Here is a 26,052-nt window from a genome sequence, read left to right on the forward strand (position 1 = left end):
GCAAGGGGAAAAGTTTCTTAAACAGAATTCCAATGACTCGTGCTCTAAGATCAACAATTGATAAACGGGACCTCATGAAACTGGAAAGCTTCTGTAAGACAAAGGACATAGTCAATAAGACAAATCGGCAACCTACAAATTGGGCAAAAAAAAAACTTCACAAACCCCACATCTGATAGAGGGCTAATATCAAAAATATATAAAGAACTCAAGAAGCTAATCATCAAAAAAGCAAACAACCCAATCAAAAAATGGGGTATAGAGCTAAACTGAGATTTCACCACAGAGGAATCTCGAATGGCTGGGGATGTTCAAAGTCCTTAGTAATCAGAGACATGCAAATCAAAATGACCCTGAGATTTCACCTTACACCAATCAGAATGACTAAGATCAGAACTACAGGTGACAACACATGTTGGAGAGGATGTGGAGAAAGAGGAACACTCCTCCATTGCTGGTGGGATTGAAAACTTGTACAACCACTCTGGAAATCAATCTAGAGGTTCCTCAGAAAATTGGAAATAGATCTATCTGAAGATCCAGCTATACCACTCTTGGGAATAGACCCAAAAGATACCCCACCATGCCAAAGGGGCACGTGTTCCACTATGCTCATAGTGGCCTTGTTTGTGATAACCAGAAGCTGGAAACAACCCACAACAGAAGAATGGATACAGAAAATGTGGTTCATTTACACAATGGAATAATACTTAGCTGTTAAGAATGAGGACATTTTTGTGGTGTCCTTAACCCCTCTGCCTCCCTTAATCCAATTCTCCACTCTTCCACAAGATTCCTGGATTTCTGCCTAATGTTTTTGCCTGTGGGTCTCTCCATCTGTTTCCATCAGCAGCTGGATGAAGCTGTTGGATGAGACTGTTATGCTAGGCTCCTGTCTGCAAGCCCAACAGCATGTCATTAATAGTGTCAGGGGTTGGCTCTCTTCCACAGGATGGGTCTCAAGTCAAGCCAGTCAGTAGTTGGCCATTTCCTCAATCTTTGCTCCATCTTTATCTTGTAGGCAGGACAAATTTTGGGTTGCAGGTTTTGTTGGTGAATAGGTGTCCCCCTCTATTTTCTGGAAGTTCTGCCTGGCTACAGAAGGTGACCACTTCAGTCTCCATAACCCCAGCTGCTAGGAGTCTTACCTAGAATCACCACCACAGACTCTTGGGAGACTCTTCTGCCCCAGATCTTTGGCTTGTCCTAGAGATGCCCCCTATTGATTTCTGTTCTTTCTCCCACTGTCTCCTGCACCCTACCCACACCTGATCTCTATCCTTGTATCTCTCCTTACCAACTCTTCAAACCAGTTCCCTCTTTACATTCACCTCCAATATTTTATTTTATTTTCTGAGTGAGAATCAAGCATCCATCTTACTGCTGTAAGAATGGTTTAGATCTCAAACTCAAGTGACAGCACATACTGGTGGAGATATGGAGCAAGGGAAACACTTCTCCATTGCTGGTGGGAATACAACCTTGTACAACTTTGGAAATCACCTTAGCAGTTTCTCAGAAAATTGGGGATAGTTCTACCTCAACACCCAGCTATACGACTTCTAGGCATATACCCAAAAGATTCCCCACCATAACACAAGGACACTTGTGTTATGCTCATATGTTCGTAGTAGCTTTGTTCACAATAGCCAAAACCTGGAAACAACTTAGGTGTCTCTCAACTGAACAATGTATAAAGAAAAGATGCAGAGACCCACAGGCAAAATGTGTTATTTCATCTACACAATGAAATACTATTCAGCTATTAAAAATAAAGATATTATTAAATTTTCAGGCAAATGGATGGAGCTAGAAAAGATCATCCTCAGTGAGATAACCCAGACCCAGAAAGACGTGTGTGATATGTAGTCACATGTGGATATTAGCCATAAGGTATAGAATAACCATACTGCAATCCATTACTAAGTAATCTCATTCAGAAGGGTATATTTTTTCAAAAGGAGGAATTTGTTGTTTTAATAATCTACTTTTTATTCAAAAAAGCATCTCAGTGGCTCTTAATGGAACACTTAAAATTGAACTCACAGTGAATGTATTTTGGGGATTCTGTGTCTTCTTTCTTAAGGATGCACAAGAAGCTATCTGAAGAAAGATGGCCTCCTGTTCAGCCTTTACATTCATTCGTGCATGCTTTCTGGGCATGTGGAGAATTTATCTCAATTTTGTGAAACGTGTTATTTTGCTTAGTAGTTCCAAAAAAAAAGGATGGGAGGAGATGGGAGATTACAAATAAACCACAGAGTTGTAGCTAATGGCTTGCCGATGAATATATACAGGACATGGTCCTTAGTTGAGAAACACATTCAGACAATATCCTAGCAAGAAAGAGGATAGCCATCAGAAACCTGACAAGGGTTTATCAGAGACTAGTGAATTGCTTTGCCAGAAGCATGGAGGTGGACAGACTTGAAGATCAGTCAGGTTGCTTACTCTTCTGCGTCTGAGTTCTGCTTCTCTGTAACAAACAGATGTGGTTGGGGCACACTTGAAATGTTGACTTGATTTGAAACACAGCAAAGCGAATTGTTAAACATTTCATTAGTCAACTCTACAAAATAATAATGCTTGTAAAAGAAAGTTTCTGTCCAGAAATATGTGGTAAATCATGATTAATAATGTGGGGTCCACAATTTCTAGTTTCACAAGTATGAAAATAATTTATTTTTCCATTAATTTATTTATTCACTTTATATCCCAAACAGCGACCCTCCCTTCTCAGTCCCCCTCCACACAGCCCTTTCTCCTTCCCCTCTCCCCTTTTCTTCTGAGAAGATAATTTATTTTTTACTCTTTATTTAGTGTACTCTTTTTAAAGTTTTTAAACTTTTTAAAGTTACTAAACTATGTACACTTTCAGATAAACTTTTCAAAAGTAAATTTAAATTTAACCAGAAGTGATCATGCCATATGACAAATAGAGTTGAACTCAGAAATTAAGCATCTGATTAGTATCACAAAGCCAATATACAACCAATATTATCATTCCAAACCAGTTAGATATGACAGTTGTCCACAATACTTAGATTTCTCTGAATTACCCATGTTTTACTTTGGGAGTATCTTTCTTAGCCCTCATTCTGTGTTTTACCCTTTCTATTGGCGATTTTCCTTTCTGAAAAGGGAAAGTTGATCTTAATAGGTTAAATTTATTGCAAATACCTCTGCATTGGTTGAGGTGTCAGCATTTCATTGCAGATATTCTTATATCTTCATGAGGTCTCTCAAGAAGGGCAGTCTATTTTTACCCATTTATAAAAATGTAAAATTATTGAACAATAAATTCCTCCAAATTGCCAATGTTAAGCATTTCTCTAGTACTGCCTTTCACATCCTCCTGTTTCCATCGTATTGGAAATCTATTGACACTGTTGTGTCAAATGCTCATCAAGTGTCACTGGAAGGAAGTGTCTCATCTGTGACCATAGAAACAGAAGAGTTAGCCAAAAAAGGTCAGCCCATGAGTCTGTTCTGTATCTAAGTCATTTTGTAAATGAGAGATTTGTGGGCTGCTAGTTTCTCTCCGAGTCCTATGCTCTTCATCCTTTGGAAAATATAATTCTATTGCTGTCTCAGAGTTTACTCATAGATCATGAAATTGAGCTATTTAAAATGTTTTCTTTCTCAGAGATTCCTTTTGTAATATAAGGAAAGTTTAAATATTGCAAGGTTAAAGACATTGACAATGATCAAAAATAGCTACATTGTACTAGCAAGTTGTGTGTTATTTCCCCAGAGGCTAATACTGTTTAAAATATGAAATGAAATAGAGTTAGTCCTGTGGAGCCAGGGAAATAATAACAAGTCTTTTACACTATTTTAAAAAACACAGCCTTCAGGCTTCCTGTTCTTTTATTACTCAAATGGTTTGGGCTTCCTTGGAGGGTGCTGTGTAAGTGCAAATCTGCCCCTGGAAGCTGCAAGCATACACTGGGTCATGTGCCTCTGTGCTTTGCATGCTAGGGTAATGGGAGTTAGAGGCTGGCTTGGACACAACTTGATAAAATTAGTAGAATATCATTAGTCTTTTCTTTGATCCACGGGTTTGAATTTGTCATTTAATCTTCATAATTTATCTTTGGGGGTTTGGGAAGTGGGAAAGGAGTCCATGATAATAATGGAAGAAGGCTAATATGTAGTCTCCATTACAAAGTTTAGCAATTGTATTTATTAATATGTTATAAGAAAGGTTCCATTTAGACTTTTGCAAATTATAACTCATAATCATAGAACTTTATAAGACCTGAGATAATAGACTTTAGATTTTCTTCAGTTAATTACTAAAAAGGCTTATGATTCAGAAGTCTGACAGTATCTCCTTAGTGAAAAGAAAGATTTCTAGGTTAGTTCTCTGATGTCCAAATATAATCTCTACTTCAGAAAAGATATTTGCTGCCAGGTTAGGATGAAACCTCTGGACCAAGGATGATGTGGCACTGTTATGTACAGTGCTATGGGCTGCATTCAGAGCTTTCCTGGGCTATTCACAGCCTGTGAACCACGGGTCGGACATACCTACAAATCTGAACCTTTATTTATGTAAGTACACACCTATGCTGTCTAGTTGTTTTACATAAATAGCATCATAGCATATATTGCTGACTATCTTTCAAGAAAGTACTCCCTCCTCTGCATTTCCTATTTCACAAGTCTAGCTGAAATTTCAGATTTGTAGGTATGTTTTCCCACAACTCTGTCTCAAGAAAAACTGCTCAGGAGGTGAACGTTTTCCTTGTCCTCTGTCACTTTGCTTATTATCTCCATCATCGGTCACCATGTGTCCTCTCCCAGCCCCAAGCACTTCTTCTCTCACATCTTATACACTTGATCAGTGGATGGCTCATAATAATTGTATATGAATCCTTGGTACTAAGTGTAAAGCAAGGATTTTGTCCAGTTAAAAGTTTTAATACCAGCAAGGCAATGGGGAAGGTGGTAGAAGATTTTAGGTCACATGCAATGCTTCTTTGACCTGAGGAAGCACTCACTGTGTTTGGCTCATTCTGTTTGAGTTGGAAGCCAAATAGGATATTTTCCCCATTATTTATTCATGTTACATCGTGATCACATCCCTTCTACCTGGTCTCCCTCCACAGTCTGTTTCCCCTCTCCCCTCTCTGTCTCCTCTGTATCCCCCCACCCTGGCACATCAAATCTCTTCAGGACTAGGAGCATCCTCTCCCACCAAGGCCAGACAAGACAGATATTTTGAAAAGAAAACATGCATATTTAAACTATGTCTCCCATTTTAAGATGGAGCCACTTGTCAGAGTTCCAATTTACAAGCTGGAATTCTAGGCTTCCCTGTTTAGCCAGTATGAAGGTTAAGCAAAGACGTACATACATCTCCAATGTAAAGTATAAAGGAAGAACATAGTTGTGAGAATATACACAAACACACATGACTGCCACTCTTGTATTGTTGTAATGGCTGAAAGGCAGACATACAGTGCACTGCTTCAGAAATAGTCAGAAGACACTGAGAAGGGAAGAAACCACGACACAATGGCATCATCACACATCAAGCAAAGAACTTTTGGGTCCCATATTGCTGGGCTCTTGGAACTTCTGGTATAATTTTGAACTTAACTTTTTTATTATAATTTGTGTATTGTTTTAAAATGATCTATATGTCTGTGCACATGAGTGCAGATGCCCTTGGAGTCCAGAAAAGGGTGACAAGTCTCTTGGAGGTAGAATTACACATGGTTGTGAGCTGCTTGACACGGTTGCTGGGATTCAAGCTCAGGTCCCCTGCAAGAACAGTATGTGCTCTTAACAACTGCACTATCTCTTCCATCTCTTCCATAGTCTTTTCAATTCTGAACATAAAAGAATTTTTTGCTCTCAAAACATACCCAGAGTTTTCAAATTCATCAGCCAGGGGCTGCTTTATGCCTTAAAAACTAGATATACAGTTATGTGCACCAAGTCCAATGGTAGCCATTTTATCTACCCCATGTTTAATAACTTACTGGGTTTAATAAAGTGTTAAAAATACTCATTTTTATGGGCAAGGCCATTGAAATTCACTGTTGCTTACTGCAATAGCTATTTCAGAATTCACAGTAAGGCAAAAGTAACTGCAAAGCCTGTTATTTATTTTGTGTTTATTTATTTATTTTATGTTGTTCTCTCCAGCTCCGTTCTCTGTTCCCTCGGCAACATTGCATAGATTATTTCATAAGAAATTTTGCATAATGGTTTTGAGTCTGAGTCTTAGTGTCATATTAAAAAAATGGAAGATAAGCTATAAAAACACCCATCAGTAGGTATGCTTTGCAAATGTAATTTTCCATCTTAGAAATTTTGCCAGCCCACTCTCAAATACTGCTGATAGAAATTTTCTTTTCATCAAAACATCTACTAGGTAAAACAATAATCCATGTCTAAAATCCACAGAGAGGCAGAAGATGTAGTGGAGGTACAAAGATTGCCTAGCAAGTGTAAGGTTTGGGCTCCATCCTCAGCACCACAGAAAAAGACAATGGGAAAAGCCACTCAAATGATCGCTACTGTACACCATTTTGAAACCCTTAGTTGTGAGTTCCTTTGAAGGATCACATAACACAGTTCTGTGTGGTTAATACACATTGCAAGATTTCAGGAGGGGAATTAGAATTTTCTTTTCCTGAGTCTCCAGTTATCAGATCATTTTCAAAAGAGTACAATGCTCTGTCATAGTTTGGATTCCTAGCATATTTTGGCTGTTGCAGAATTTTCTTGCTTCACTTAACTTTCCTGATAAGTAAGACATCTGTATGTTGGTAATGTGTATGCGTGTTTTATATTAAATTTCATAAAAACATCGGGATTCCAGAGAGATCGTCTTGAAACTTTAGCTCATTGAAGCCAAATTTATTGTTATAAGCTAAGTTTGATTTAGTATTTTATTTATTGTCTCAATCCTATTTTGTTTTAGGAATTTGTTACTTTGCAGATTTTATATGAAAAAGTCATGCCCCCTGTCAATGGGCAAAGAGGCACCTTGTTAGTGGTGTTGTTCTTAGGACAGAGCAGATGGCAGTTCTTTGTTCATCCTAGCTTGATGCTTGGATTTGTAGCCAAATGTGTTTTATGCCTAGGACTCGTACAAATCAAATAAAATCAAGTCCAGGCAGTACAGAGTAGGAGAAAGACAGACAGAAACCTGTGGACCACCCTACTACCTACAGACCTGCCCTCCAGTGAGTGCACAACACCTACTTCCTGACACACTGCTTGCCATGCAAGTACAGCTGGAGGGTATCACCCAGGAGCCTACCAGATGCATGGCCAGCCTGTAGCTGGAGCCACCACAGTGTGGGAGTATATCGTGGTCAGTTGGGAGAGAAACAGAAGTGGTGCAGCTAGAGCATTATGAACAGAGAAGGAACTGGAGACTCAAGGTTGGAAAGGAGTAACCTGTTGTGAATGGCCAGCCCCGCAACTTGGGGCCATGGTGAGGTCCCAGCCTGAGATGCTGCTGAGTCCATGGCTATGCAGCAGCACGGGTCAGTGTCAATATTCATGGCTCATATTACCCTTAGAGAATACAGGGATTTCCCTGGTTGGGGCAGCCACTGGATACTACCTAGGTCTCCAAGGGCTACCCATAATTCGTCCTGCTCCTTACTGAATATTGCACTCTGGAGAGTTAATCCCATTTTTATCACTGGCACAACTCAGGTGAGCTAGTTCTGCCATGAACTAGCTGCAGCACTTGGGAGAGTGGACCCTAAACTTTGCCTGGATCACACATCAGAGCTGATCCTGGTGGTAGGAGTGAGCCAGCCCTGAGGATGAAAATAAGGGAGAGCAGACCGTACACCTTGCCCAGAAAATACAGTAGAGCTGTCTCTAATGGCAGTGGTGTAGGTGAGCTGTGCCAGGGCATAAGTGTGGGAGAGCAGACCCTGCCATTTGTCAGCCATGGGGTAGCATGGGCATAGAGGTGATGTCCCAACCCTTGCTCCTTGCCACCTCTGGCTGTTGGCAAGGCTGCCCATAGGATTATGAGCCTTAAAGCTAGTCCTGCCTGCCCCTCACCAGCTGCAGCTGTTAGTAGAGCAGGCCCTGGATAGCACATTGGAGCCAGTCTTGATGATAGGTGTGAAGATGAGCCAGTCCTGAGGATGAGAGTGAGGGAAAGTTGGGCTTGCTACTTGGCTGTCATGAGGTAGCTTGGGTACAGGGCGTGGATACCTTGCCCCATCCCCCTTGACACCTACACTAATCAGGAAATATGGCTTTGAGGGTATGAGAGTAGGAGCACTAGACCTGTTACATCATTGGCTGTAGCCCTCAGAGGAGTGAGCCCTGTACCTCACCTGGGCGATACAATGGCCCTGATGGTGAAAGCATGGATGAGCCAGTCATGGGGGTGTGAGATCAGGAGAGCTAGTCCAGTTCCTCACAGGTTGCAGCACTTGGGAGAGTGGACCCAGTACCTTGACTGGGAAGCACAGTGGAGCTGGCTCATGCAGGTGAGGCTATGAGCTAGCCTCGAGGTCATGAGAATAGGAGAACTGACCCTGCCTCCTGCTGATGGTGAGATTGGGTGGCCTCATCAGAACAGGGCTGGACAGCTGTCCTAGTGGTGCAGATAAGGGAAAGTCTGTGGGCTGACCATCTGTGCCATCACCCAGACCCAGATCCAAGGCTCTGAATTGGCCTCCCCCAATATCTATATAATCTGTGAAAGGTTGGGCCAGTCCTGCTGTTCCAAAGCTGCAGGATCTCCATGATTCAGGGCTACAACAGGATAACTTTGAGCAATCCCAATGAGGATTAATGGTGTCACAGAAGCCAGAGATCTTGAACCAGACCAATGCCTTACTCACTGCAATGAATATTTGCAAGCGAAGATGTGTAGACAGACGGATATACTGGAGGACACACTGTGACATACCACAGCTTCCAAGATGAGATGACTATGTTTTATTTGTTTGTTTGTTTGTTTGTGTGTTTTTTATTTGGGGGGAGAGTTTGCAAGGGTAAAGGGTGGAGATGAGGGGAAGGGGAGCTGGCTGGCACTGGGGTACATGATATGACACTCACAGGAAATAAAAAAAAATATTTTTAAAAAATGCTCACATTGAGATTTTGTTTTACCATCTACAGTGATCCAGCAGTTGTCCATAAAATGGCTTTGGGCACTGGTGGCTTATGTCTTAGAGATAGAGAAAAGATTTGTGTTGGCTACAATTTCTGAAATTATAGGAATCTTTAAGGTAGTGTTCTTGGCTTTTCAGATGACTGAGTAACTCAAGTTGCAGAGAATGAAGATGCCATTGTCAGGCCTGTCACCTGTTATAATCAGATGTCCCTCATCTGCCAGCTGTTCACCCACCTGAACACTAGCTAGATTTCATTTATTTACTTAATTTTGTCCGGAAGAATGCTGTTCTTAGGAATGAGGCATTTTGACAGTAGCATAAATCTTCTCTGCCTGGAAATTAAGCTAACACTGACATTCTTGATTTGTCTTTTAGAGCATCAGGGCATCTGGGCTCATCCTGTTGGAAACAATATTGTTTGGTTCTCTGCTCCTATACTTTCCGGTAAGTGATGTCCTGCTGTTTTAAAACGAGTTACCTGTCTTGATTGTCCATAGTTTGTATGTATAGCATATTAACAAAAAGTTCATAGATATTTAAATCTGACTCATACAATTTCAATGAGCTTAGATACTTAATGAATCTTGTGGGTATTTTTCTTCTAAATTAATTTTACTTTTCTTGCTAATTTTGTGAGGAAGGTCAAATATTTACATAACGTAGCATATGAAGGTCCTATTTAGTGCACATGTTTAACATATAAAAAATAATATTACTTTCATTCTTCCTGCTCCATTATATGAATCAGAACTGCAAATGTCGCAACAAACTAATGCTAGAAATTTCCCTATGAATAATTACAAAGAGAAATAAACTCAATGAAATAAATGTATATATGGTATTGGTCCTAATAATCATAGCAGGTTCATTTTTTTCACAGTAGTACTGTGCCTGTGATGGTAAGGACCAATTACTAATTCAGTTCAATCACTGGTGCCCTGAGTTTATTATGGGATAAGCATGGGACTATTTTCTGGGAATACTTTTGATTTCTTACTTAAAGGAGCTTATGGTTTACAGGAAGAAATGAGTCAGCACAGATCTCTGTGACACAGCATGAGGAAGGCTCAGAGCATTTTGCCATAGGGGCACTTAGGAAGCACTCATAACCAAATCTAGGGAAGATGATATCAAATAGCGCTTCCAAGATCTAAAAGCTGAGCTGGCATTGGAGAAAAAGGCAGGGTTGGCCCCACATCATACTCTTTCCTTCTTGTTCCTATTGCAGTTCTCTCTCAGGTTTCTTTATGCTTTGTCTCTCTCATCGTAATAGCCAAGTGTCTTGGGACTCCATCCACAGAGTGTTTCTTAAAGACACTGTCACTGACTATCTAATCTAGCAACACGGTCTGAAATACTGCTGCTTATATGCTAATGGCCACAGCATCTGTATCTTCAGACTGAATGTTCCCCTGAACTCCAAATTCATATTCAATTGATTACTTTTTCCTTCACTGGAATCACAAGAAAAATTTCCAGCTGAGGATCTAATGTTTCCTAAAATCCAGTCTCTTCGCTTTCCACCCAAGGCTACTTGATGTTTTTTAGTTACTGGGATCAAAACCCTACAAGTGGGTCTTGGCACCTCTTCTCTCATGTTAGCCAGCCAGCTTACCTTTGAAAATAAACGGCAATGCAAATACTCTCTACAGTCAGCTCCTACCACTATGATCACTCCTGGCTTATTACAACAATAGAAGCTTCTCTTAGCTTCTGCACCTTAAACTCTACTTTTAGAATTAGTCACATTAAAACTGAAATAAAGGTAACCAAATTACCCTTCTCAAAACTTGTAAAATGTACCCCAATAAAAGGATAATCCTTTTAATAAATTTGAAAGCCAAATGAAATATGGGCTATGCTCTTTCTGTTACTTTTCTCTTCTTTTCTTTTCTTTTCTTTTCTTTTCTTTTCTTTTCTTTTCTTTTCTTTTCTTTTCTTTTCTTTTCCTTTCTTTTCTTTTCTTTTCTCTCTTCTCTTCTCTTCTCTTCTCTTCTCTTCTCTTCTCTTCTCTTCTCTTCTCTTCTCTTCTCTTCTCTTCTCTTCCTTTCTCTTTTCTTTATTAGATATTTTTATTTACATTTCAAATGCTATCCCAAAAGTCCCCTATACCCTCCCCCTGCCCTGCTCCCCTACCCACCCACTCCCAATTTTTGACCCTGGCATTCCCCTGTACAGGGCATATAAAGTTTGCAAGTCCTAGGGCCCTCTTTTCCCAATGATGGCTGACTAGACCATCTTCTGCTACATATGCAGCTAGAGACATGAACTCTAGGAGTACTGGTTAGTTCATATTGTTGTTCTACCTATAGTGTTGCAGACTCCTTTCAGCTCCATGGTTACTTTCTCTAGCTCCTCCATTGGGGGTCCTGTGTTCAATTCTAAAGATAACTGTGAGCATCCACTTCTGTATTTGCCAGGCACGGGCATAGCCTCATACGAGACAGCTATATCAGGGTCCCTTCAGAAAAATCTTGCTGGCATATGTAATAGTGTCTGGGTTTGGTGGCTGATTATGGGATGGATCTCTAGGTGGGGTAGTCTCTGGACAGTTTATCCTTTCATCTTAGCTCCAAACTTTGTCTCTGTAACTACTTTAATAGGTATTTTGTTCCCTATTCTAAGGAGGAAGGAAGTATCCTCACATTGGTCTTCCTTCTTGATTTTCTTGTGTTTTGCAAATTGTATCTTGGGTATGCTAAGTTTCTGGGCTAATATCTACTTATCAGTGAGTGCATATCTAGTGACTTCTTTTGTGATTGTGTTACCTCACTAAGGACGATATCCTCCAAATACATCGATTTGCCCAAGAATTTCATAAATTCATTATTTTTTAAAAATTTTTTATTAGGTATTTTCCTCATTTACATTTCCAATGCTATCCCAAAAGTCCCCTATACCCACCCCCCACTCCCCTACCCACCCACTCCCCCTTTTTGGCCCTGGCATTCCCCTGTACTGAGGCATATAAAGTTTGCAAGTCCAATGGGCCTCTCTTTCTAGTGATGGCCGACTAGGCCATCTTTTGATACATATGTAGCTGGAGTCAAGAGCTCCGGGGTACTGGTTAGTTCATAATGTTGTTCCACCTATAGGGTTGCATATCCCTTTAGCTCCTTGGGTACTTTCTCTAGCTCCTCCATTGGGGGCCCTCCAACAGCTGACAGTGAGCATCCACTTCTGTGTTTGCTAGGCCCTGGCATAGTCTCACAAGAGACAGCTATATCTGGGTCCTTTCAGCAAAATCTTGCTAGTGTATGCAATGGTGTCAGCATTTGGAAGCTGATTATGGGATGGATCCCCGGATATGGCAATCACTAGATGGTCCATCCTTTCATCACAGCTCCAAATTTTGTCTCTGTAACTCCTTCCATGGTGTTTTGTTCCCAGTTCTAAGAAGGGGCAAAGTGTCCACACTTTCGTCTTCGTTCTTCTTGAGTTTCATGCGTTAAGCAAATTGTATCTTATATCTTGGGTATCCTAAGTTTCTGGGCTAATATCCACTTATCAGTGAGTACATATTGTGTGAGTTCCTTTGTGATTGGGTTATGTCACTCAGGATGATGCCCTCCAGGTCCATCCATTTGCCTAGGAATTTCATAAATTCATTCTTTTTAATAGCTGAGTAGTACTCCATTGTGTAAATGTACCACATTTTCTGTATCCATTCCTCTGTTGAGGGACATCTGTGCTATTTCCAGCTTCTGGCTATTATAAATAAGGCTGCTATGAACATAGTGGAGTATGTGTCCTTCTTACCAGTTGGAACATCTTCTGAGTATATGCCCAGGAGAGGTATTGCTGAATCTTCCAGTAGTACTATGTCCAATTTTCTGAGAAACCGCCAAAATGACTTCCAGAGTGGTTGTACAAGCTTGCCATCCCACCAGAAATGAAGGAGTGTTCCTCTTTCTCCACATCCTCGCCAGCATCTGCTGTAACATGAATTTTTGATCTTAGCCATTCTGACTGGTGTGAGGTGGAATCTCAGGGTTGTTTTGATTTGCATTTCCCTGATGATTAAGGATGTTGAACATTTTTTTTAGGTGCTTCTCAGCCCTTTGGTCTTCCTCAAATGAGAATTCTTTGTTTAGCTCTGTACCCCATTTTTTAATGGGGTTATTTGAATTTCTGGAGTTCAGCTTCTTGAGCTCTTTATATATATTGGATATTAGTCCCCATTCAGATTTAGTATTGGAAAAAATCCTTTCCCAATATGTTGTTGGCCTTTTTGTCTTATTGACAGTGTCTTTTGCCTTACAGAAGCTTTGCAATTTTGAGGCCCCATTTGTCAATTCTTGACCTTACAGCACAAACTATTGATGTTCAGTTTAGGGATTTTTCCCCTGTGCCCATATCTTCGAGAGTTTTTCCCACTTTCTCCTCTATAAATTTAAGTGTCTCTGATTTTTATGTGGAGGTATTTGATCCACTTAGACTTGAGCTTTGTATAAGGAGATAAGGATGGACCAATTCCCATTCTTCTAAATGATAACCGCCAGTTGTGGCAGCACTATTTGTTGAAAATGCTGTCATTTTTTCACTGGATGGTTTAAGCTCCCTTGTCAAAGATCAAGTGACCATAGATGGTTCGATTCATTTCTGGGTCTTCAATTCTATCCCATTGATCTATCTGTCTGTTGCTGTACTAGTACCATGCAGTTTTTATCACACTTGCTCTGTAGGACAGCTTAAGGTCAGGCATGCTGATTCCACCAGTTTCTTTTATTGTTGAGAATAGTTTTTGCTATCCTAGGTTTTTTGTTATTCTAGATGAATTTGCAAATTGCCCTTTCTAAATCAGTGAAGGATTGAGTTGGAATGTTGATGGGGATTACATTGAATCTGTAGATTGCTTTCTGCAGGATAGTCATTTTGACTATATTAATCTTGCCAATCCATGAGCATGTGAGATCTTTCCATCTTCTGAGATCTTCTTCAATTTCTTTCTTCAGAGACGTGAAGTTCTTATCATACACATCTTTCACTTCCTTAGTTAGAGTCACAACAAGGTATTTTATATTATTTGTGACTATTGTGAAGGGTGTTGTTTACCTAATTTCTTTCTCAGCCCATTTATCCTTGTGTAGAGAAGGCCATTGATTTGTTTGAGTTAATTTTATATCCAGCTACTGCACTGAAGCTGTTTATCAGGTCTAGGAGTTCTCTGGTAGAATTTTTAAGGTCACTCATGTATGCTATCATATCATCTGCAACTAGTGATATTTTGACTTCTTCCTTTCCAATTTTTATCCCCTTGATCTCCTTATGTTGTCTAATCGCTCTGGCTAGGACTGCAAGCACTATAGTGAATAGGTAGGGAGAAAGTGGGCAGCCTTGTCTAGTCCCTGATTTTAGTGGGATTGCTTTGAGTTTCTCTCCATTTACTTTGATGTTGGCTACTGTTTTGCTGTATATTGCTTTTATCATGTTTAGTTATGGGCCTTGAATTCCTGATCTTTCTTAGACTTTTATCATGAATGGGTGTTGGATTTTGTCAAAAGCTTTCTCCTCATCTAATGAGATGATCATGTGGTTTTTGTCTTTGAGTTTGTTTATATAGAGAATTATGTTGATAAATTTCCTTATATTAAACCATCCCTGCATCCCTGGGATGGAGCCTACTTGATCATGATGGATGATCATTTTGATGAGTTCTTGGATTCAGTTTGTAAGGATTTTATTGAGTATTTTTGCATCAATATTCATAAGGGAAATTGGTCTGAAGTACTATTTCTTTGTTGTATCTTTGAGTAGTTTAGGTATCAGAGTAATTGTAGCTTTATAGAATGAATTGGGTAGTGTACCTTCTGTTTCTATTTTGTGGAATTGTTTGAGGAGAGTTGGAATATGATCTTCTTTGAAGGTCTGATACAACTCTGCACTAATCCCATCTGGTCCTGGTTTTTTTTTTTTTTTTTTTTTTTTTTTTTTTTTTTTTTTTTTTTTGGTTTGGAGACTATTTATGACTGCTTCTATTCCTTTAGGGAAAACAGGACTGTTTAGATCATTAATCTGATCCTGATTTAATTTTGGTACCTGATATCTGTCTAGGATGTTGTCCATTTCATCAAGGTTTTCTAGTTTTGTTGAGTATAGCCTTTTGTAGTAGGATCTGATGATGTTTTGGATTTCCTCTGGTTCTGTTGTTATGTATCCTTTTTCATTTCTGATTTTGTCAATTAGTATACTGTCCCTGTGCCCTCAAGTTAGTCTGACTAAGGGTTTATCTATCTTGTTGATTTTCTCAAAGAACCAGCTCCTCGTTTGGTTGAGACTTTGAATAGTTCTTTTTGTTTCCACCTGGTTGATTTCAGCCCTGGGTTTGATTATTTCCTGCCATCTACTCCTCTTGGGTGAATTTGCTTCTTTTTGTTCTAGAGCATCTAGCTGTGCTGTCAGGTTGCTAGTGTATGCTCTCTCTAATTTCTTTTTGGAGGCATTCAGGGCTATGAGTGTTCCTCTTAACACTGCCTTCATTGTGTCCCATAAGTTTGGGTATGTTGTGGCTTCATTTTTCATTAAACTCTAAAAAGTCTTTAATTTTTTTCTTTATTTCATCCTTGACCAAGGAATCATTGAATAGAGTGTTGTTCAGTTTCAATGTGAATGTTGGCTTTCTATTATTTATTCTGTTATTGAAGATCAGCCTTAGTCTGTGGTGATCAGATATGATGCATGGGATAATTTCAATATTTTTTTATCTGTGGAGGCCTGTTTGGTCAATTAAATGGTCAGTTTTGGAGAAGGTACCATGTGGTGCTGAAAAGAAGGTTTATCCCTTTGTTTTAGGATAAATGTTCTTTAGATATGTATTAAATCCATTTGTTTCATAACTTCTGTTAGTGTCCACGAGTCTCTGTTTAATTTCTATTTCCAGGACCTGTCCATTGATGACAGTGGGGCGTTGAAGTCTTCCACTATTATTGTGTGAGGTGCAATGTGTGCTTTGAGTTTTATTAAAGTTTCTTTAATGGATGTGGATGCCCTTGCATTTGGAGTATAGATATTCAGAATTGAGTGTACACCTTGGTAGATTTTACCTTTGATGAGTATGAAGTGCCCCTCCTTGAGTTTTTGGCTAACTTTGGGTTGAAGTCAATTTTATTCAATATTAGAATAGCTACTCCAGCTTGTTTCTTCAGATCATTTGCTTGGAAAATTGTTTTTTAGCCTTTCACTCTGAGGCAGTGTCTGTCTTCTTCCCTGAGGTTGGTTTCCTGTAAGCAACAAAATGTTGGGTCATGTTTGTGTAGCCAGTCTATTAGTCTATGTCTTTTTATTGGGGAATTGAATCCATTGATTTTAAGAGAAAGTAAAGAAATTGTTGCTTCCTGTTATTTTTGTTGTTGAAGTTGGGATTCTGTTCTTGCAGCTGTCTTCTTTTAGGTTTGTTGAAGGATTACTTTCTTGCTCTTTCTAGGGTGTAGTTTCCATCCTTGTGTTGGTGTTTTCCCTCTATTATCCTTTGAAGGGGTGGATTCCTGGGAAGATATTGTGTGAATTGGTGTTATCATGGAATACTTTGGTTTCTCCCTCTATGGTAATTGAGAGTTTTGCTGGGAAGAGTAGCCTGGGCTGGCATTTGTGTTCTCTTAGGGTCTGCATAACATCTGTCCAGGATCTTCTGGCTTTCATAGTCTCTGGTGAGAAGTCTGGAGTAACTCTTTTTTTTTTTTAAATTAGGTATTTTCTTTATTTACATTTCAAATGCTATCCCAAAAGTCCCCCATATCCCCCGACTCCCCTACCCACCCACTTCCACTTCTTGGCCCTGGCATTCCCCTGTACTGAGGCATATAAAGTTTAGAGTAATTCTAATAGGCCTGCCTTTATATATTACTTGATCTTTTTCCCTTACTGCTTTTAATATTCTGTCTTTACCTAGTGCATTTGTTGTTCTGATTATTATGTGATGTGAGGAATTTCTCTTCGGTTCCTGTCTATTTGGAGTTCTGTAGGCTTTTTTGTATGTTCATAGGCATCTCTTTCTTTAGGTTTGGGAAGTTTTCTTCTATAATTTTGTTGAAGATATTTGCTGTCCCTTTAAGTTGAACATCTTCATTTTCATCTACTCCTATGATCTGTAGGTTTGGTCTTCTCATTGTGTCCTGGATTTTCTGGATGTTTTGAGTTAGGATCTTTTTGCATTTTGCATTTTGTTTGATTGTTATGCCCATGTTCTCTATGGAATCTTCTGCACCTGAGATTCTTTCTTCTATCTCTTGTATTCTGTTGCTGATGCTCACATCTATGGTTCCTGATTTCTTTCCTAGGGTTTCTATTTCCAGTGTTGTCTCACTTTGGGTTTTCTTTATTGTTTCTACTTCCCTTTTTAGGTCTTGGATGGTTTTGTTCAATTCCATCACCTGTTTGGTTGTATTTTCCTGTAATTCTTTAAGGACTTCTACCTCTTTAGCAGTGTTTTGTATTTCAAGTGAGTTATTAATGCCCTTCTTAAAGTCCTCTACCAGCATCCTGAGATATTATTTTAATTCCTACTCTTGAATTTCGGGTGTGTTGGGGTATCTGAGTTGGGAGTGCTGGGTTCTGATCATGGTGAGTGGTCTTTTTTCTGTTAGTAAGATTCTTATGTTTGCCTTTTGACACCTGGTAATCTCTGAAGTTAGTTGTTATATTTGTCTCTGGTTGGAGCTTGTTCCTCCTGTGATTCTGTTAGTCTCTGTCAACAGTCCTGGGAGTCCAGCTCTCTCCTGATTCTCAGTGGTGAGAGTACTCTCTGCAGGGAAGCTTTCCTCTTGCAGGTAAGGTGCACAGAGGTCTGGCATTCAGACCTGCCTTCTGGCTGAAGACAAAGGCCCAAAACAGGGCCTGTCCCAGAAGATGTGTTGCCTCTGCAGTCTGCATGCTCACCTGCACAGACTGGTCTCAGAGGAACTTTGGACACAAGATGGCTCTCCTACCTGCTCTGGAGCTCAGAGCTTTCCCAGGTGGCCATCTCTCCTCTTGCGGGGGAAAGGTGCCCGGATGTCTGGTGCCCAAAACTGGGTCTGTCCCAAAAGCTATGTCACTTCTGCCTGTCCCAGAAGCCATGTCCCTTCTGCAGTCTCACCATCTGCAGTCTGTGAGCTGACCTGTGCAGATTGGTCTCTGAGGGATGCACGACACAAGATGGCTCCCTCACCTGCTCTGGCAGTCAGAGCCCTCCCAGGCAAACACTTCTCCTCTGGCAGGGAAGGTGCCTGGATGTCTGGAGCCCGGAACGGGGTCTGTCCCAGAATCTGTGTAGCTTCTCCAGTCTGCTAGCTCACCCTCTGCAGTCCATGAGCTGACCTGTGCAGACTGATCTCCAAGGGACCCAGGACACAAGATGGCTCCCTCACCTGCTCCCTCTCCAATAATATTCTGTTCCTCTTTGCCAGTCAACTTATATCAAGTGTTCTTGATTTACTTAGGTCTAGAATTTCATTTTCTATTCTCTTTAAAGACCCAAATGTGTCGAGATATAATCTCCACAGTGATCAGAATGTGCCTAATATTTAATCTCCCCATAGAACTACCAAACAGGTATTTGAACAGAATCACAGAATGACCTAATAATTAAATGAAAGATTTAAAATGACCTGAATAATCTGAAGAATTATCTTAATAATATGAAAATATCTTGTGCTAACTGTTTTTATTATTTGTTTGCTTTTCGTGAACCTCTGCTGTGCTTAAACCTATTATCTACTCAGTCATTAACAGATCTTTAAAACCATCAGTTCTATGCAGTTCTAATGATAACTTATCAATGTTCTTAGAAGAAATGTTAAAACTCTTGTCCTGGCCTATGATAAGGTTTTCCTTGCTTCTACTGTCTCAACATACAATATTTCCTTTTTTACTTTCTGATCCCCAGCTTTATGACATTCTTTTTGTTCTTAAATAAATGCAATCCCTCCCATCTTCTCTAGTCCTTTTCCTGTTGCAATTGCTTGCAAAGAGTCTATTTAATAGGAGAAAACTAAGAATAATGGCTCATTTATTGTTTGCTTTTAATGTCTACAATTAGGCATTAAAAAACAAAAACAAAAACAAAAACAGAAAAACCTGAAAACCCTTGAAAGGTCATTCTGGGTTCCTTCTGGACTGTGCCAGCACTAGGTCACCTTGGGCACAAACTCAGCGGACAGTCCCAGGGTCCCCAGAAGAGGTATACTCCCAGGTGCTCTAACACACCCAGGATCTTAGGACTCTAGGATCTCAGGACCCCAGGAGCTTAGTCAGACCAGGATCTCAGGGTCTCAGAGGAAGCTTGACTGCCAAGAACTCTGACATACCCAGAATCTCAGCATCACAAGATTCCAGAATCACAGGATCACAAAGAAAGCTGGACTCTGAGAAGTTCTGACTCAACTGGGATTACAGGAAGGACAAGCTCCAATCAGATATATTGAGGGCAGGGAGCACTTGAGATAATCAAATGGCAGGAGGCTAGGGTAAGAACAGAAGCAACAGAAACCAAGGTTACTTGGCATCATCAGAACCCAACTCTCCCACTATAGCAAGTCCTGGATGTATCATCATACCAGAGAACCAAGATATGAATCTAAAGTCACTTCTCATTGGGATGATGGAGAACTATAACAAGGACATAAATAACACACTTAAAGAAATACAGGAGAACAAAGGTAAATAGGTAGAAGCACTTTAAAAGGAAAAACCAAAATCCCTTAAAGAATTACAGGAAAACACATCTAAACGGGTAAAAGAATTGAACAAAACCATCCAGGATCTAAAAATGAATGTAGAAACAATAAAGAAATCACAAAGGGAGACAACTCTGGAGATAGAAAATCTAGGGAAAGAGTCAGGATCCATAGATGCAAGGATCAACAAAAGAATACAAAAGATGGAAGAGAGAATCTCAAGTGCAGAAGATAGTATAGAAAACACTGACACAACAATCAAAGAAAATGTGAAGTGAAAAAAGATCCTAACCCAAAACATCCAGGAAATCCAGGACACAATGAGAAGACCAAACCTAAGGATAATAGACTATAAGGAAAATTTCAAACTTAAAGGGCCAGCAAATATCTTCAACAAAATTATAGAAGAAATTTTCTCTAACCTAAAGAAAGAGGTGCCAATGAACATAGAGGAAGCCTACAGAACTCCAAATAAACTGGACCAGAAAAGAAATACCTCCCATCACATAGTAATCAAAACACCAAATGCACAAAACAAAGAAAGAATATTAAAAGCAGTAAGGGAAAACGGTCAAGTAACATATAAAGGCAGACCTATCAGAATTATACCTGACTGCTCCCCAGAGACTACGAAAGCCAGAAGATCCTAGGCAGATGTCATACAGACCCTAACAGAACACAATTGCCAGCCCAGGCTACTATACCTAGCAAAACACTCAATTACCATAGATGGAGAAAGCAAGGTGTTCCATGAGAAAACTAAATTTACACAATATCTTTTCACAAATCTGGCCCTTCAAAGGAATATAAGACATAGACTAACAGACTGGTTATGAAAACAGGAACAACATTTCGCTGCATATAGGAAACTCACTTCAGTGACATAGATAGACCCTACCTTAGAGTAAAAGGCTAGAAAACAATTTTCTAAGAAAATGGTCTGAAGAAACAAGCAGGAGTAGGCATTCTAATATAAAATAAAATAGATTTTCAACCTAAAGTTATCAAAAAGATAATGAGGGACACTTCATACTCATCAAAGTTAAAATTTACCAAGATTAACACTCAATTCTAAACATCTATGCTCCAAGTGCAAGGGCATCCACATCCATTAAATAAACATCAATAAATCACAAAGCACACATTGTACCACACACAATAATAGTGGGAGACTTTAACACCTCACTCTCATCAATTGACAGGTCCTGGAAACAGAACGTATACAGAGATAGAGTGAAATTAACACAAGTTATGAAAAAATAGACTTAACAGGTATCTATAGATCATTTCATCCTAATACAGGAGCATATACCTTCTTCTCAGCACCTCATGGTCCCTTCTCCAAAACTGACCACCTAGTTTGTCACAAAACAGGACTCAACAGATACAAAAATATTGTAATAATCCCATACATCCTATGAGATTACCATGGACTAAGGCTGATCTTCAATATCAACATAAGTCCACATACACATGGAAGCTGAACAACACCCTACTCAATGATTCCTTGGTCAAGGAAGAAATAAAGAAAGAAATTAAAGAAAATTTGAAGTTTAACAAAAATGAAGTCACGCCATATCCTAACTTATGGGGCACAATGGAAGCAGTCCTAAGAGGAAAACTCATAGCCCCGAGTGCCTTCAAAACAAACTAGAGAGAGCATATACTAGCAGCTTGACAGCACACCTAAAAGCTCTAGAATAAAAGGAAGCAAATTCACCCAAGAAGCGAAGATGACAGGAAATAATCAAACCCAGGACTGAAATCAACCAAGTGGAAACAAAAAGAATTATTCAAAGAATTAACCAAACCAGGATCTGGTTCTTTGAGAAAATCAGCAAGATAGATAAACCCTTAGACAGACTAACTAGAGGGCACAGGGACAGTATCCTAATTAACAAAATCAGAAATGAAAAGGGAGACATAACAACAGGATCTGATGATCAAAAAAATCATCATATCCTACTATAAAACTCTATACTCAACAGAGCTGGAAAACCTGGATGAAATGGATAATTTTCTAGACAGATACCAGGCATCAAAGTTAAATAAGGATCAGATTAATGTTCTAAACAGTCACATATCTCCTGAAGGAATAGAAACAGTCATTAATGTTTCCCAAACAAAAGAAACCCAGGGCAAGATGGGTTCAGTGCAGAGTTCTATCAGACATTCAAAGAGGAGTTAATTCCAATACTCCTCAAACCTTTCCACAAAATAGAAACAAAAGGTACTCTACCCAATTTATTCTATGAAGACACAATTACTCTGATACCTGAACCACATAAAGACCCAAAAAGAAAGAGAATTTCAGAATAATTTCCCTCATGCATATCAATGCAAAATTATTCAATAAAATTATCTCAAGCTCAATCCAAGAACATATGAAAATGATCATTCATCATGATCAAATAGGCTTCATCCCATGGCCGCAATATAGTTGATTATATGGAAAGCCATCAACATAATCTACTATATAAACAAACTCAAATACAAAAACCTTATGATCATCTTGTTAGATGCTGAAATAGCATTTGACAAAATCCAACACCCCTTCATGATAAAAGTCTTGGAAAGATCTGGAATTCAAGGTCCATACCTAAACATAATAAAAGCAATATACAGCAAATCAGTAACCAACATCAAACTAAATGGAGAGAAACTTGAAGCAATCTCACTAAAGTCAGGGTCTAGAAAAGGCTGCCCACTTTCTCCCTACCTATTCAATATAGTACTTGAAGTCCTATTCAGAGCAATTAGACAACAAGAGGAGATCAAAGGGATACATATTGGAAAGGAAGAAGTCAAAATATCACTATTTGCTGATGATATGATAGTATACATAAGTGATCCCAACAATTCCACCAGAGAATTCCTAAACAAGATAAACAAGTTCAGTGAAGTAGCTGGATATAGAATCAACTCAAACAAATCAGTGGCCTTTCTCTACACAAAGCATAAACAGGCAGAGAAAGATATCAGGAAAACATCACCCCTTACAATAGTGACAAATAATATAAAATACCTTGGTGTGACTCTAACTAAGGAAGTGAAAGATCTGTGTGATAAGAACTTCAAGTCTCTGAAGAAAGAAATTGAAGAAGATCTCAGAAAATGAAAAGATCTCCCATGCTCATGGATTGGAAGGATAAATATAGCAAAAATGGCTATCCTGCTGAAAGCAATTTACAGATTCAATGCAATCCCCATCAAAATTCCAACTCAATTCTTCACTGAGTTAGAAAGGGCAATTTGCAAATTCATCTGGAATAATAAAAAACCTAGGATAGCAAAAACTATTCTCAACAATAAAAGTACCTCTGGTGGAATCACCATCCCTGACTTAACGCTGTACTACAGAGGATTTATGATAAAAACTGCATGTTACTGGTACAGCGACAGACAGGTAGATCAGTGGAATAGAATTGAAGACCCAGAAATGAACCCACACACCTATGGTCACTTGATCTTTGATAAAGGAGCTAAAACAATCCAGTGGATAGAAGACAGCATCTTCAACAAATGCTGCTGGCACAACTGGCAGTTATCATGTAGAAGAATTCAAATTGATCCATTCTTATCTTCTTATGTAAAGCTCAAGTGTAAGTGGATCAAAGAACTCCACATAAAACTAGAGACATTGAAACTTATAGAGGAGAAAGTGGGGAAGAGCCTCGAAGATATGGGCACAGGGGAAAATTCCTGAACAAAACAGTAATGGCTTGTACTGTAAGATCAAAAATCAACAAATGGGACCTCATAAAATTGCAAAGCTTCTGTAAGGCAAAAGACACTGTCAATAAGACAAAACGGCAACCAACTGATTGGGAAAACATCTTTAACAATCCTAAATCTGATAGGTGGCTAATATCCAATATATATAAAGAATTTAATAACTTGGACTCCAGAAAACCAATGAACCCTATTTAAAATATGGTAGAGAGCTAAACAAAGAATTCTCAACTGAGGAATACCAAAGGGCTGAGAAACACATAAAAAAAAATGTTCAATATCCTTAATCTTCAGGGAAATGCAAATCAAAAACGTCCCTGAGATCCCACCTCACACCAGGCAGAATGTCTAAGATAAAAAATTCAGGTGACAGCAGATGCTGGCTACGATGTGGAGAAAGAGGAACACTTCTCCATTGCTGGCAGGATTGTAAGCTGGAATCCAGAGTGGATTTCCACTCTGGAAATCAGTTTGGCAGTTCCTTAGAAAATTGAACAGAGTCATACTGGGAAGACTCAGTAATACCACTGCTGGGCATATATCCAGAAGATGCTCCAACTGTTCATAGCAGCCTTATTTATAATAGCAAGAAGCTGGAAAGAACCCAGATGTTCCTCAGCAGAAGAATGGATACAGAAAATGTGGTACATTTACGCAATGGAGTACTATTCAGCTATTAAAAACAACGAATTCATGAAATTATTAGACAAATGGATGGATCTGGTTGATAACATCCTAAGTGAGGTAACCCAATCACAAAGGGACACACATGATATGCACTCACTGATAAGTGAATATTAGCCCAGAAGCTTAGAATACCCAAGATATAGTTTGCAAAACACACGAAAATCAAGAAGAAGGAAGACCAAAGTGTGGATACTTCAATACTTCTTAGAAGGGGGAACAAAATACCCATGGAAGGAGTTACAGAGACAAAGTTCTGATCAGAGATTGAAAGAATGACGGTCTATAAACAGCCCCACCTCAGGATCCAACCCATAAACCATCACCAAACCCAGACATTATTGCAGATGCCAACAAGAGCTTGCTGACAGGACCCTGATATAGTTGTCTCCTGAGAAGACCTACCAGTGCCTGACTAATGAAGAAGTGGATGCTCACAGCCATCCATTGGACAGAGCACAAGGTCCCCAATGAAGGAGCTAGAGAAAGTTCCCAAGGAGCTGATTGGGTTTACAACCACATAGAAGGAACAACAATGTGAACTAACCAGTACCCCAGAGCTCCTTGGTACTAAACCACCAACCAAAGAAAACACATGGATGTACTCATGGCTCTAGCTGAATATATAGCAGAGAATCGCCTAGTCAGTCATCAATGGGAGGATAGGCCTTTGGTCCTGTGAAGGTTCTATGCCCCAGTATAGAGGAATTACAGGGCCATGAATCAGGAGTTGGCGGTTGGGAGGCAGGGGAAGGGGGAGAGGATAGGGGAGTTTTGGAGGGGAAACTAGGAAAGAGGATAACATTTGAAATGTAAATAAAGAAAATATCTAATTAAAAAAGGTCCTTCTATGTTATGAACAAAAGTATGAATAATTTTTACTAAGATGATGTATCCATATTTAAATGGTGGTACTTCTGAGCATCACTTATAATCTGTAGAAGAATTGTAAAGCCTTTTACAGAGAAGATATGGTAGAGAAAAAAAGAACATTTGAAATAACAATGTCTGGTTAAATATTGAGCAGTTATTGGTGATGCTTTAATTGAGTAGAATCCATGTTTGAAAGTCATTTGGTGGCCTTATACTCATGGTGACATTAGATTCAGATAGAAAGGGGAGATGCTTGATACTTAAATATAAAGGCAGGACTTCTTCATAAGCCCCCATGAGAAGGAGATTTACCATGCAATCTCTCTTCACCACCATGACTCACTCTGCTGGCTTCGTCCTTAGCTTCCAATTTTACCTTTGGGAGAACGCTGCTTGCTGGCTTGTTTTCTTTGGCTTTCATAGCTACCTTTCTTCTCCAGCTCAGACCCACCTAAGAATAGCACCACTGATAGTGGTATGTACCCTCCTCCACCAGTTCACAATCAAGAAAATGCTCCTTTAGCCCTGAGTTCATGCCAATTTGAGGAGGCAAGTTTTCAACCAAGGTTTGCTTTTTCCAGATGTGTCAAGTTGATAACTGAAACGAAGTATGACATTATCTATGTTCTGAAGACTGAAGGGCTCACATTATTTAAAATGAACTAAACTAAGGATTATAGTGTACAATTCTTGAGACAGTGGGTATTAAAATACCTTATTCATAAAGCATAAATAGGAGAATCATTTTCTTTACACAATAGATCAAGAAATGCTATTTTGGTGAGTGATAGTGAAGTTCTTTATGGGGGTGTATGCAGGTATGGATGTGCATGTGTGAAACAGTCTTGACCAGGATGATAGCATCGCTGATGCAGGATGACCTGAGTTTTTTAGAATGTGCAGAAAAGAGGTTTGCAACATTTAGATAGAGTTTTGCTTGTATTGAATTAAATGTTAAAATAATCAGATAAATGAAATGCTATTGAAAGTGCTTT

The 26,052-nt window shown here is 39.3% G+C and overlaps 1 protein-coding gene and 1 pseudogene across 1 annotated transcript in view; both read left to right on the forward strand.

Moving 5' to 3' along the window:
- The window catches only part of Gpr158 (G protein-coupled receptor 158), a 462,978-nt gene that overhangs the window by 271,899 nt on the left and 165,027 nt on the right, over nucleotides 1–26,052 (forward strand). Inside the window, exon 5 of the mRNA NM_001004761.1 lies at nucleotides 9,492–9,560. Coding sequence (NP_001004761.1) covers nucleotides 9,492–9,560 — 69 coding nt within the window. The remainder of the gene's footprint in view (nucleotides 1–9,491; nucleotides 9,561–26,052) is intronic.
- Gm52587 lies at nucleotides 6,980–7,112 on the forward strand (annotated as a pseudogene).

This window comes from Mus musculus, chromosome 2 (genome assembly GCF_000001635.26).
Source record: "Mus musculus strain C57BL/6J chromosome 2, GRCm38.p6 C57BL/6J".
Taxonomy (NCBI): domain Eukaryota; kingdom Metazoa; phylum Chordata; class Mammalia; order Rodentia; family Muridae; genus Mus; species Mus musculus.